This window comes from Xyrauchen texanus, chromosome 37 (genome assembly GCF_025860055.1).
Source record: "Xyrauchen texanus isolate HMW12.3.18 chromosome 37, RBS_HiC_50CHRs, whole genome shotgun sequence".
NCBI lineage: Eukaryota > Metazoa > Chordata > Actinopteri > Cypriniformes > Catostomidae > Xyrauchen > Xyrauchen texanus.
Genome location: NC_068312.1, coordinates 20223188 through 20237164, shown reverse-complemented (window position 1 = coordinate 20237164; position 13977 = coordinate 20223188). Strand labels below are relative to the sequence as shown.

Here is a 13977-nt window from a genome sequence, read left to right as displayed (position 1 = left end):
ATATAATTATATAAAATATATAGTATAATATACTCGATTTAGATTTGGAATGTTTGAAGGTTAGTAAATGACAGAAAAGTTTGGGGTGAACTGTTACTTTAAATGTCATGTTTCTGCCCTTTACTTTTTGGCAGTGGTGTGTTACATGTAAAACAGTTCATTATGAACCTATTTGAAATTGCCTATTTGCAATGACTACAGGAACCCTGTAAAATATTATAAATTAATACATTGAGACACATCAAGATCAAAACAAACCTTTGGTACCCATTTATGTGCATGTTAATCTTAAAAAAAAAAAAATAATTATTTCTATTTTGATCATTTAAAAAGGATACCTATTTTCATTAGGCGAACGGTTTCATGCTTAATAGAAACATTATTTCTACAAACAAACAAACAGTTGTGCCCATGTTCCAAGAAAAATTGTTTGTTTGTTTTGTTTTTTCGAAAATGTTCTCTTAAGATTAAACCGAGCAGAAAATTCAACATGTTGAAATATTAATTATTATATTGTTAATCCACAAGGTGGTGTTATCTGCCTGTAGAAAACTGCGCGTGCGTGAGTGTTCCTTATTTCAACGCCTGTTAGTAGCCTAAACGTTCCCAGTAGCCTGATATATGTAATGCATAACAGTGACGTTAGACATAGGGGACAACTGGGCTAAAGGCTCCGCGGGGTAAAAGGCTCCTTTTATTTTCTCCGAAAACACTAAAAGTCAACCAAAACTACCACAGGTCATAAACACGGTTCGTCACTATGCACAACAAAAAGGTCCTGTTCCATGAAATCTTTCCCTGTGGTGTTGCAAATGTATGTAGCAAATGAAAATCCCTGAAATTAACACATTTCTTTTGAGACAAAATTCTAATTGATCATTTTCAGTTTGTTTAGGTCAGATTCAATATATATATATATATATATATATATATATATATATATATATATATATATATATATATATATATATATATATATAGGCCCTATTTGTTTTGTTTTATATATATATTAAATCCCAGTTGGATGTGAGTTACAGTAGTATAAGCCTACTTTTGTTTTTTAATTAAATGTTTAAAGCAAGAGTTAAAGAGAAATATTGAAACACATTACCATAAAATCATTAGGCACGCAGGTTCCAGAGGGACTCTGGTCAAAGACAAATAAATGTAAATGTAAATAATAATAATATATTAACTGACACAATCAAAACATTACTTCAGATTAATGCAACAATAGACCATACATTTTATTTTATTTTACAAAGCATCAAATAGAGAGTCCAAAAGGTCATATCTGTCATTATCTTTTTATTTCTTCGCAGTTTTCGCTTTGGTTATTTTGGCAGCTCTTCGTTTGGCTCTCTTTGGTCTTTTGGTCTTCTTGACCGCAGTCTCGCTGGCTTGTTCAGGACTCTTTACATTTCTCCTTCTCTTCTTTGGAGTTTTCTTGGTTCCAGCATTCTTTCTCTTTGTCTTTTTCGCCTTTGGCTTCTTTGGTTTCGTAACAGCTTTCGTGCTGATCTTAAAGGATCCAGATGCGCCAGTGCCTTTGGTCTGAGTCAGGCCACCTTTGGCCAACAGCCTCTTCACTGTCAGTTTGATGCGAAAGTTGTTTCTTGCAACATCATAACCACTGGCAGCAAGTGCTTTCTTCAAAGCAACCAGAGAGACACCACCGCGCTGCTTTGAGGCTGACAAAAACTTGAGGATCAATTCAGAGACGGTGGGTCCTGACTTCTTAGCCTTGGACCTTCTCTTTGGCGATTTAGTTGCAGAAGATGGTACTGAGGTGATGCCAGTGGACATGACTGACAAGTCAGGATTTGCTCTGGAAGTTCAGCTGAAAGACGGTGTCTGAAAAGAGTGAGTGAATCGGGCGGACACATGCAATTCAAATAGTTATCATGAGAGCCGTGTAGACTCTAGCAGTCACGATTTCAACGCCTTTATACGAGACAGAATATTTTGTGCTTTTTCATCGATAGAAAGAGTAGGATTTTTGTTTTTGGAAAACCATATAACGAAAAGGATCATGGATCATAAAAGTTAGAAAGTCCCACAGGGACATTTAATCCGGACGCAGCACCTTAATTACAAACTTACCATTTGTTTTCCATTTGCAAATGTGCAGAATTGTTGAGCCGTGATGTTTCAAGCTTGAGTAATTTCTGGACTTTGTATAATAAAATGCTTTTAAATCAATTATTGACTTTTTATTTGCCACTGCTCAGTGGGACTGGATCATATGTAATATTATTATGAACAAAAAAAATAGAACATCTCACAGACTTTTAAACAAATACTGACATTTTCAGTTGACTGAAACACATTTACTTATCTCTAAATGTTATCAAAGTATTGCCCCGCAAACAGTACTGACACGGTGCATATGTGATTTGCAATTACTCTGATACTTTATTTGTATCAGAGTATTTATTTTTATGTAGTCGCTAGCTTGAATTTGTTTAAAATGGGTTTGCTGGAGATGCTGGGCTAGTCATCCATTAGGCTTACATCCACTGCGATTATATGGTTGACAATGAAAAAATTGAATCGTCCTAAAAAAAAAATCACATTTGTTTAATTCATAAATTAATACTCACTAACACAACACTCATTGACACTAAAAGCCTCTTAGTCGCTTACAGAGTGCTAGAGCCTTATCTTTGATGCCACACCAGTTTGCTGACAAATGGCCATTTTGGTTCTTCCAAAAAAAAAAAAAAGTAAGGTTTGGTTAAGAAAGACGTTATTGTACTTCTGGATCAACCACGTTTAATTTGCTTGTTGTGGAATTAATCTTATTCACAGTAGCAGCATATTTCAGTTTTCACTGGAATGAAAACAAGGCTGTGAGGGATATAGACTTACTGTCTCCTCAGTGGGCTGACAAAACAATGAAAAAAGTCTTTGGAAATAAAATTATATATATATATATATATATATATATATATATATATATATATATACAGGTGAAACTCGAAAAATTAGAATATCGTGCAAAAGTTAATTAATTTCAGTAATTCAACTTAAAAGGTGAAACTAATAGACTCATTACAAGCAAAGTAAGATATTTCAAGCCTTTATTTGATATAATTTTGATGATTATGGCTTACAGCTTATGAAAACCCCAAATTCAGAATCTCAGAAAATTAGAATATTACATGAAATTAATAATAAAAAAAAGGATTTTAAATACAGAAATGTCGGCCCTCTGAAAAGTATAATCATGCATATGTACTCAGTACTTGGTTTGGGCCCCTTTTGTATTAATTACTGCCTCAATGCGGCGTGGCATGGATGCTATCAGCCTGTGGCACTGCTGAGGTGTTATGGAAGACCAAGATGCTTCAATAGCGGCCTTCAGCTCTTCTGCATTGTTTGGTCTCATGTCTCTCATCTTTCTCTTAGCAATGCCCCATAGATTCTCTATGGGGTTCAGGTCAGGCGAGTTTGCTGGCCAATCAAGCACAGTAATACCATGGTCATTGAACCAGGTTTTGGTACTTTTGGCAGTGTGGGCAGGTGCCAAGTCCTGCTGGAAAATGAAGTCAGCATCTCCATAAAGCTTGTCTGCTGAAGGAAGCATGAAGTGCTCTAAAATGTCCCGGTAGACGGCTGCGTTGACTCTGGACTTAATAAAGCACAGTGGACCAACACCAGCCGATGACATGGCTCCCCAAACCAACACAGACTGTGGAAACTTCACACTGGACTTCAAGCATCTTGGATTGTGTGCCTCTCCATTCTTCCTCCAGACTCTGGGACCTTGGTTTCCAAATGAGATGCAAAATTTGCTCTCATCAGAAAAGAGGTCTTTGGACCACTGAGCAACAGACCAGTTCTTTTTTTCTTTAGCCCAGGTAAGACGTTTGACATTTGAAGCCCATGTCAAGGACCCGTCTGTGTGTGGTGGCTCTTGATGCAGTAACTCCAGCCTCAGTCCACTCCTTGTGAAGCTCCCCACACATTTGAATGGCCTTTTCCTGACAATCCTCTCCAGGCTACGGTCATCCCTGCTGCTTGTGCACCTTTTTCTTCCACACTTTTCCCTTCCACTTAACTTTCTATTAATGTGCTTTGATACAGCACTTTGAGAACATCCAACTTCTTTTGCAATTACCTTTTGAGGCTTTCCCTCCTTGTGGAGGGTGTCAGTGATGGTTTTCTGCACAACTGTCAGGTCAGCAGTCTTCCCCATGATTGTGAATTCAACTGAACCAGACTGAGAGACCATTTAAAGGCTCAGGAACCCTTTGCAGGTGTTTAGCTGATTAGAGTGTGACACTTTGAGCCTACAATACTGAACCTTTTCACAATATTCTAATTTTCTGAGATTCTGAATTTGGGGTTTTCATAAGCTGTAAGCCATAATCATCAAAATTATATCAAATAAAGTCTTGAAATATCTTACTTTGCTTGTAATGAGTCTATATAATATATTAGTTTCACCTTTTAAGTTGAATTACTGAAATTAATGAACTTTTGCACGATATTCTAATTTTTCGAGTTTCACCTGTATATATATATATATATATATATATATATAATTTTATTTCCAAAGACTTTTTTCATTGTTTTGTATATATCTCATCTATATATATATATGAGAGAGAGATATGCAGTAGGGCAGTGGTGGCTCTGGGTTACTGACCGAAAGGTCGGGGGTCTAGCCCCACCTTACTCTTGACTCACCTCACAAGGCTCTTGACCCTATCTGCTCCAGGGGCGCTGTTTCATGGCTGACACTGCATTCTGAACCCAGCTTAGTTGGGATATGCAAAAACGAGTGCATTTCATTGGATCTGTACCTGTACTCTGAACAATAAAGTTGAATCTTATATCTTATATATATTCACATGTAGTATGCTCAGGGCCAGCCTGTGAGTTTGTGGGGCCCTAGGCGATATTATGAAATTTTCACCATCATTTTGATTTGTGTTAAATGATCAGGTCCACCCATGTTGCACGTTATCCAAGAGATAAGCACTTTGGAAACCATTGGGCAGCAGAGAGGTTCACGTTATAAGTCATCAATGTCTGAAATTCTATGACTTGTTCATATGCTTTGCACGTGTTTGCTGTGTCCCTATAGGCGCTCGTCTGTATTGCCTGTAGGACTGGCTGGCCCTATGCTATCTCAAAGATAGCCAACAACTTTATCCAGAGAGGGTGTCAATTAAAATAAATTAAAATACTATTTTGATTACTTGCAAAATCGTGATAAATTACGCAAATTGTTTCATTGCCAAGATTATATTACAAAAGCAATCAAATACAAAATAGGTAAAATCCATAATTATATAACTCAATCCACATATGGACACAACCAAAATGTTTACGTTTTATGTCGTCCACGGTCCAAGTGTCACACACGGAGCAGAAATGCTTGACAGATTTGAGAAACAATCCCATTCTATAAAACATGTTCATCGTGTGTCACGTCTCCTCAGTAAATAAATGACACATTTCCGCAATGAACCAATGACACCTGCGCGGAAACTTTAAATTCGGACGGCGTTAGGACCTGTGGTTTCAGCTATTGAAGTTCACGAGCATGTGATGTGTAGTCAGCTGTCTGACTGACTGAACTCACCGCATTGAAGAACACGAGGAAAGAAAACGTCACAGATTGCTGGAAACATTCAAAGGCTCAACTCTCAGCTCTCTACGCCGCAGACATGGATTGTGGAATCATAACATCGAAAACCGTCCTTTTGCTTCTCAGTCTAATATTTTGGGTGAGTTTGTGCTTTATTTTTTATGTTATTTTTTTGTAAAATCAACTCTAAATGTAGTCTGTTGTTTTTATTGTTGCATAAGTGTAGCCTACTCTTAGCTGGATAGTCGTGTAATTGAACGTTAATATTTTTAATTAATGAACATTATTATTTTTCTATTAATTTCACACGCATATCTTTCCTGTCTTTAAGTGTTGATTTTGTATGGCATTATTTGCATTTATCCTGCGCTCCTTTCTCTCTCCTACAGCTCCAAATAAATGTCTAGGCTGAGTTAGTAGCTTTTGACAGCACATGTCCTCCAGAATGTAATTTAGTTTGGGATGAGTCATTGGTTTGCTCTGTGTTTAAACACATAAGAGAACCATATGAAAGGCCTTCAGTGTATTTTGCCATGCAGCCTTAAAATCCATCCCAAGAACTTCATAGCAATGTACACTAACATTTCAGTAACACAGTGGGGCTTGATGTAATTGTCAGTCCTCATACATGTAATGGAAACAAAGACTGTTGATGCCCACACTGTCTGTGCCTTCATTTAAGCTTAGTCATCATCTGACTTGGCTCACTGCCTCTCGCTCATTTCTGGGTTCAGTGGGCATAATGGGGAGGTCTGTAGAAAACAAAACTTCTTCCTGCATATGGTGCACCTACAGTATGGTGTCGTAAGAGGATGATTAAATATATAAACTTTTTGTCTAAAAGTTTAACACTAATTAAATAGAAGTTTGAAGCTGATAAATAGATGGATGGATGGATTGATAGAATATGAGAGAGAGAGATATGTTACAGCATATTAAAGGGCTTGTTTAAGTTGGAGTTTGAATAGATTTATGGGATTTTTTGGGGATTTTTTTCTTGCCCACTGTGTGACAATTGTATGTCTGATCAGTTACAAAAACCATAGCTACCCATGTCAGAACAGCCTGAAGGTCTGTGTCAAGTTTGGTGGCTGTAGCTTGAAAGCTCTAGAAGTTACGATCCAAAATTTTGGTCTTTGTTCAAGGCTTCAAAACAAAAATAAATAAATAAACCAAGTCTATAGATTAACAGATTGATGGGTTTGTTAAGCAAAAATAATAAAATTTAGAAAATTTAAAAATAATCAAACAATTGTGAACATTGCCTGTCATAAAGCTTATTTATTACCATTATAACGTGCACTTTCATACTTCAAGGGTTTATCTTGCTGTGTTGCCTCTCCTCAAGCTGAGGCACAAGACCAAAGTTCCAGGAAGGATTAGGAAGCAGGGGAAGGTTCTCATGGTCTCGTGATAATACATTGTGACTGATGACTGAAGAAGCAGATCATGTGCTACAGAGCTCAGACTGGACTCGCGAGTTAGACTGAACTCAGAAATCCAAAGCACTGTTGTTATGAAATGCCACCTTATGTCATCATGTGAGCGAGAGAAAAAAAAACACATATTTCTTTATATTATGGATCAGAACTGCGTAAATACAGGGGAGTTTAGTATCGCATTATCTTAGTTCAGTAGTTAAATTCCATTTAAATATAGTGTGATATGTCTGATTTTGTGGCCAATGGAGGTGTCTGGAAACAATGAAGCAGTTCAAGTATGACTTTTTTTTTTGTCTCTTTCACACTGCACCCTCTCTGGTCTCTTGGACTATTCACTCAAACAGGTTCATATTAAAAACACTTTTCAACAGTTTTTGAACACGTCGCGTTGCTCTTTCTCCCCCTCTGGGGCTCTAGCGTGCCTTATCAGTTCTCTCTTCGCCATCACTATAATGAGAGACGGGTGTTAGAGTAATCACAACCCAGGTGATGAGCCTCACCGCTCTCACTCTACCGCAGACTGACACATGACCACACCCCCCATGCCACATATAGTTTAACCTAATGTTTTGTGTTCTTCTTTTCTAGGCTGCTGGAGTGGCCCTTGCCTATGTTGGTTCTTATGTGATCAAAAGCTACAATAACTTTGAAGACTTTGTGGCCGATAGGTACACCCTCATCCCTGCAGCCATTATAATTGGAGTGGCTGTGGTTATGTTTGTCATCGGGACTGTTGGCTGCTGTGCAACTCTAAAGGAGTCCAAAGTTGGGTTAGGCTTTGTAAGTATGGGCCTAACTAACTATGTATGAATGTTGTGTAACCAATCATCATATTTAAGTAAAAGTAAAGATAACTTTATGGAAATTAACTCAAGTAATGCCTCCTACACACTACACGACTTTCAAAGACATCAGATCGTGGTACCGTTCATATTACACATCTGTCTGTCTTGTCATGGAAGTCGTAGTGTTTTCAATTTACACGACAAATCGGCGACAGAGATAAACACATTTCAAAACACAAAAACAATTTCTCTCCAACTCTTATATTTCTCCACCAGTTATGGTACAGTTCAGATGAAACATCAAATAGGCACTGGTGCACCTGCCAACGTTCCACTCATTTGTCCTCCATTTCTTCGGTCCAATTAGACTTTCTTGATACCGCAGCCATGCTAGTTGATGCTCTGTTGCAAGTACATCAGGACTCCTCCTACTTCCTGTGCCATGTTTCTTGCTCTCTCATTGGCTGTAGATCAACGCATTTCTCATTGCGCAATTTGGAATCGCAGACAGGTCCAGATATTTAACATTCTAGGTATCTCGCTGACATCCGTGACGGGTCAGCGCTTCTCCCAAATCGCATCTTTGATAGTTCATACATTCCGATCGTCGCTCACTGGAGCGAGTTCTGATTTGCCTACAGTTCTTTTCTGCGAGCGAAAAAACAGGCTTAAAATCATGTTGTGTAAACTCAGCATAAAATTTAATGTTAAAGTATTAAAGCAACTGATATTAAATGTGCTGTAGCTACTTTTGCATTAGACGGATTTAAAACTATCAAATCTGTCAAAAGATTTGACTCGAGCAATTTGTTTGTGAATCTATAGTTTATATCTGTTGCTGTTATTTTCTGTGGTGTTCAGTGACAAAAGTGAGGCCTGGAGGAATGTATCGGAGTAAATCATACATTTCTAAAAAAATCTTCATAAAAAGATTTCTTCAAAACATAGGGAAGTAAAAGCGAGTAAATAGAAATATTTATTCTTGAGTAAAGTAAAAATATTCAAAAACTTTGCTACAGTAATAAAGGATTAGAATTGTGTTACTATACATGTCTGCTATGCCTCTACAGACATTTTATAGCAAAAGCATTTTTTAAATTGAAAGTAGGGCTCATGTGATTTCAATTTCTTCTTTGGGGTTTTACAGGTTTCTGCATTCTGTACATTTGCAAATGTTTTCCATTTTTGATGTTTTAAAGGCTTCCCATGTTCAGCATTTTCTCTGAATTTGCATTTAGTTCCTTTTCATCATCATGGTAATCTTCGCTGCTGAGGTGACTGCCTTCGTGTTTAGTTTCATCTACAGGGGCAGAGTGAGTTCTTTTTTTACATCTGTTATGTTTATAAATGACCTTCATTAAAATATTGTATGTTGGAAGAAATCCCTTATCAATGTTCTTCTCTATGTGTACAGATAAAGGGTGACTTGGAAAAGTCAATGAGTGAGGTCTTCCAGAAGTATGATGGTGTCAACACTGAATCCCATGCAGTGGATTACTTGCAATCTCAGGTAAGGTTAGAAATGTTTCTTCAAATGGCTTCTCATTCTCTTTATTCTTCCACTTTTGTGTCTTTTTACATTGCTTCCCACTTTTGAATTTCCAGCTGCAGTGCTGTGGGGTGCAGAACTTAACAGACTGGACAGCCTCAACATGGTATGGCACACATAACAACTCTGTTCCACACTCCTGCTGTAAAGCCAACACAACACAATGCAGTGGGCTACTCAACCAACCGGAACTTCTAAACACACAGGTATGAGCGGCAGTACTCTCTTAACACCTTCTGCATTACTGCATTCAGATTAGCATTGCCCAGGCAATTATCTTTAAAAGTGTTACTCACTATTTATTGAACTAAACATGTTTAAAAAAAAATAATTTTTTATTTGTTAATACTAAATTAATTTGTAGATATCTCAGCTAACAAAGTATGCATGTCAGACACACTAAAAGCTTGCCATTTTAATTTGATCCATCCAAAAAGAGTGAAAGTCGTCCATCATCTTTTCTGTTTTTACACTGTTCTGAAATTCTGATGGAGTTGACAAAATTGAATATTTTTCAATAACTTAACCATTTGTTGCACACTGAAGCCATTTTGTTTTGTTTTTTTGGTTGAAGCTGCCTCTTAAGTAAAATTGCATAATTTATCGCACCATTCTAACAGAAATGATCATAATGGGAATGACGGAGTTGACATGTTGAAGCTGTGGCCGGGGAGACTTAAACATTGCTTGTTTAAAATATAAACATTTTCCAGATCATGTGTCCTAATTTTGCATCCAACATGAGCAGGAAATGGTAAAGGGGTACTCTAGAGTTATATATGACCATGACATTCCCTGCATCCCTATCCACCCTAAACAGTACCTGAGATAAGAATAAGGGTATCCCAAAACATAGTATGTAGAAAGTGTTCCAAAGTTGCCCAGATGGTCTAATATTTCCAGTAGATTTCCAAAGCGTGGATCCGTTAACACTTTTTGGCTAATATTGCCCACAATTCCTTGCTTGACAGAATTGTCTTCTGTGAACAACTGCAAACATGGCGATGAGACCGATGGCGCATCTCCACTTCATGTTTTTACAACATAAATCAACATTATGTGTCACGTAAATTTGTTTGAACACTGTGTCCGAAAGCAAGAACAAAAGTAGTTTTTCTTCAAAGACGATGATCGGCTCATTAAACTGCGAATGATCAAGCGGCTCCATAAACAGTAATCGGTGGGTGCTCTTATGTTCTTAAAACTTCTTTCTAGGAAATTATCTTTACAAACAAAATTTGTCAGCACCTATCGATTAAAAATGTGGTTATAACATACGGAAAACTGTCTGTTTTCATTTTATTTTTGTAATTTATTGTCTCACTGAAGTATAGTGGAGATCAGATTCTTTAAGGGACTGTTGTAATAATGTAAACGGTATGTGATGCTACCAAAGTAAAAATTAAACCAATAAAGTGATCCAGAACAGCACAATTTCATTCATGTGTTCTGTATTTCTGACTTTGTATAACATTTAAGTTATGTAAGCCTATATAATACAAGGTCTTTAATTTAGTTGGTGATGAATCATAATATCAAATTTTTTACTTTAAATATAACTGTTATCCTTCTTATATTTCATCTGCAACACATTGTGAACATCACACGTTGAATAGAGATAACAATAAGAAAAGAGATGAGTTTAGTTTGCGAAACACCCCTCGACAGATATTCAACGATGCACTGTTTCTTCTCCAATACGGTAGGAAGCATATTAAATGTAATTAGGAATAATGAATGAATGAATGAATGATAGTAAAAATTAAATGAGGAATGTTGATCATTGGAAAACTGTAACATGTGATTTTATATGTCGATGTACGGTGAAAGAATCAAGTATAATAGTACTTATACTATGACTTATACAAAGTCATAGTATAATTAGGTGAATTGGGATTTAATTCGATATTTATGAATTTCTTACATTTTAAAACGCTTTGGCAGTTTATCATTGTGACCTCTTGTTGAGGACAGGTTTAGTTACATGTGCTTCCAAGATTAGAGCATGCATTAAAATAATCTAATTGTGTAATAAAATGTAGCTTACTGTGAATAGCACATTTTCATTGTGGATAAACAATTACTATACTCTTCCTACAGGGATGTGAATCTAAACTAGAGCAGATGCTGCAGGATGTGCTTAGTTATGCAATGTTGGTCATCTTGGGATTTGCCATCATCAAGGTATATCAACTTTTAATATATAGTATTATATTTAGTATATACATTTTTAACCTCATCTTCTGTGTTTTGCATGTTCATTCCAATATGGTTATTAACAAGGTTTGCATTTTTGTAAGACAATGAATTTGAAACTAATAGTTTGTGTTTCCCTCTCTCTTTCTCAGTTGTTTGGGATGATCAGTATCTGTGTCATCACCTGCAGAAGCAAAAGGCATGATTACCAGCCTCTGTATGCATGATTGGAAAATTAAGTCTCGTGAATCCCCTTGTGAAACTGTCTCCTACACTCTGTGCAGCTAAAGGCAGCCTCATTGGCACCATGAAGAATAGAGGTTTCAGAACTCCTATTTTGGAAGTGTCCAGTATTCCAAGTTTTTTTTTAATGCCTTTGGTTTGAATGCAAAGTTGTAATTTATCTTGTTTTCATCATGAAATACTGACAGGAAGCAGCTGAGGCATGTTGTCAGGGGGGAAAAAAAACTCTAAACATTTTCAAATTTAGGGGCTCTAAAAAATAAAAAATAAAAAACATGTTGCATTCTTAAGTGCATCACATATTTCCTCCATAATTTTGACGGTTAATGTTTTCCTGCCAAACAGGTTGATGATAGACCTCAACAAATACTATATACTCCCTATCTCCCCAACCTCACAAAGTTTTAGGAAAGATTACTACAACTGAGCTTTGCCAAGTGTGTTATAGAACCTTCTTTAGGTCAGAATTTAGAGTTAATAAATGCACCTCAGTTTTAAGGATTCTATGTTATTTCTGTGTGCTTTAGAATGTACACCATGTTATGTTCAGTGTTTTCTTTTTCTTTTTTCTTCTGTCCAAATGATGTCTCTTTTAATTTACTGTGAATATTAAACTGTCATCTGTGATGCAATCTTGTATGTTATACCCATTCAAATTTTGTTCAACAGAGGAATATTAAATTATATAAATAAATTAAATTGTCTAATGCATTTCTGATAACATTTTCGACCATTACAAAAATATATGTTTGAATTTATCCTCAAGTGACTTGTTTATCAACACCATTTCAGAATATCACTTTCTGAGGAAATGCACATGTGCATTTAGATAAATTGTAGGCGTTGACTTGTTATTATCTGTCTCTTGCTGACACATTTGTAAAGATATCGCTGATGAAAGTGTGGTGTGAATTGTCATTATCAGAAATCCCTTATTGCCTCACATTTGAATGCATTGAACATTGAAATATTCTGACATTTGTTTCAAGAGAACCCAAATCATTGTATAAATTACCTGCCCCTTACTGGCTAATGTACTGTATAGCTGTGTTTTAAAATCACCATCATGACTTTGTTGATTGTAGTAAACAAACACTTAAATCTTTTACTTTACAAACCAATGAAAACACACTGTGCACTTTATTAGAAAGACCTGTACTCCTTATTTGTGCAATTATCTAATCTGGCAATCATTTAGCGGCAGCGCAATGCATAAAATCAGGCATAGGTCAGGAGCTTCAGTTAATGTTCACATCAACCATCAGAATGGGCAATAAATGTGATCTCAGTGATTTGGACAGTGGCATGATTGTTGTTAGTGCCAGTCGGGCTGGTTTGAGGATTTCCGTAACCGCTGATCTCCTGGGATTTTCATGCACAACATGTCTCTAGAGTGTATATCATCCAATGAGCAGCAGTTCTATGGATGGATGGAAGCAACTTTTTGATGAGAGAGGTCAACGGAGAATGGCCAGACTTGTTTGAGCTGACAAAGGCAGAGATCAGAATAGCATCTCAGAAATGTAATGCACATCACATTGAACCTTGAGGCAGATCAGATGCAACAGCAGAAGACCATGTCGGGTTCCTCTTCTGTCAGCCAAGGATAAAAAGCTGAGCCTGCAGTTGGGATAGGTTCACTTAAACTGGACAGTTAAAACCAGCTTGGTCTGATGAATCTCGATTTCTGCACACAGATGACAAGGTCAGAAATTGGTGCCAACAGCATGAAGCAATGGACCCAACCTACGGTGGTATGATGGTGTGGGGAATAATTTCTTGAGACACTTTGGGCCCGTTAATACCAATGAATCTTTGCTTGACTGCCACAGACTATTTGATAATTGTTGAAAACAATGTGTAGAAATTGTGTGATGCAATCATGTCAACATGGACCAGAATCGAAATGGATCACATTTTTAATGATTAATTGCTGCTGTTCCTAAAAAAATCTTAAAGCATTGTTGACTGTTCACTATTTTATTATTTGCTCTTGAATTTACTCTATACATTTTAAGCAATGTTTAGGAGAAACACCTGACAGCAAATTTTTTAAATTTAATTAGCTAATATTAAACTTTTTAAATAAAGGAGTGTTTTCAATCAAGCAAGATTTCATATTTAAATGAGTTAAGGCCAATCAAGTTTTGTACTTTCAAT

The 13977-nt window shown here is 36.5% G+C and overlaps 2 protein-coding genes across 2 annotated transcripts; one reads left to right on the top strand and one right to left on the bottom strand.

Moving 5' to 3' along the window:
* Positions 1 to 1233: 1233 nt before the first annotated feature.
* Positions 1234 to 1876, bottom strand: LOC127630756 (histone H1.5-like). Its single transcript, XM_052108506.1, has one exon. It carries the CDS (start codon positions 1804 to 1806, stop codon positions 1309 to 1311), a length of 498 nt encoding a protein of 165 aa, XP_051964466.1. The 5' UTR covers positions 1807 to 1876; the 3' UTR covers positions 1234 to 1308.
* A 3670-nt stretch (positions 1877 to 5546) lies between these two features.
* Positions 5547 to 13862, top strand: LOC127630755 (tetraspanin-36-like). The gene is made up of 7 exons (XM_052108505.1): positions 5547 to 5741; positions 7633 to 7824; positions 9068 to 9142; positions 9244 to 9339; positions 9435 to 9584; positions 11479 to 11562; positions 11727 to 13862. Exons 1-7 carry the CDS (start codon positions 5682 to 5684, stop codon positions 11799 to 11801), a joined length of 732 nt encoding a protein of 243 aa, XP_051964465.1. The 5' UTR covers positions 5547 to 5681; the 3' UTR covers positions 11802 to 13862.
* Positions 13863 to 13977: the final 115 nt, after the last annotated feature.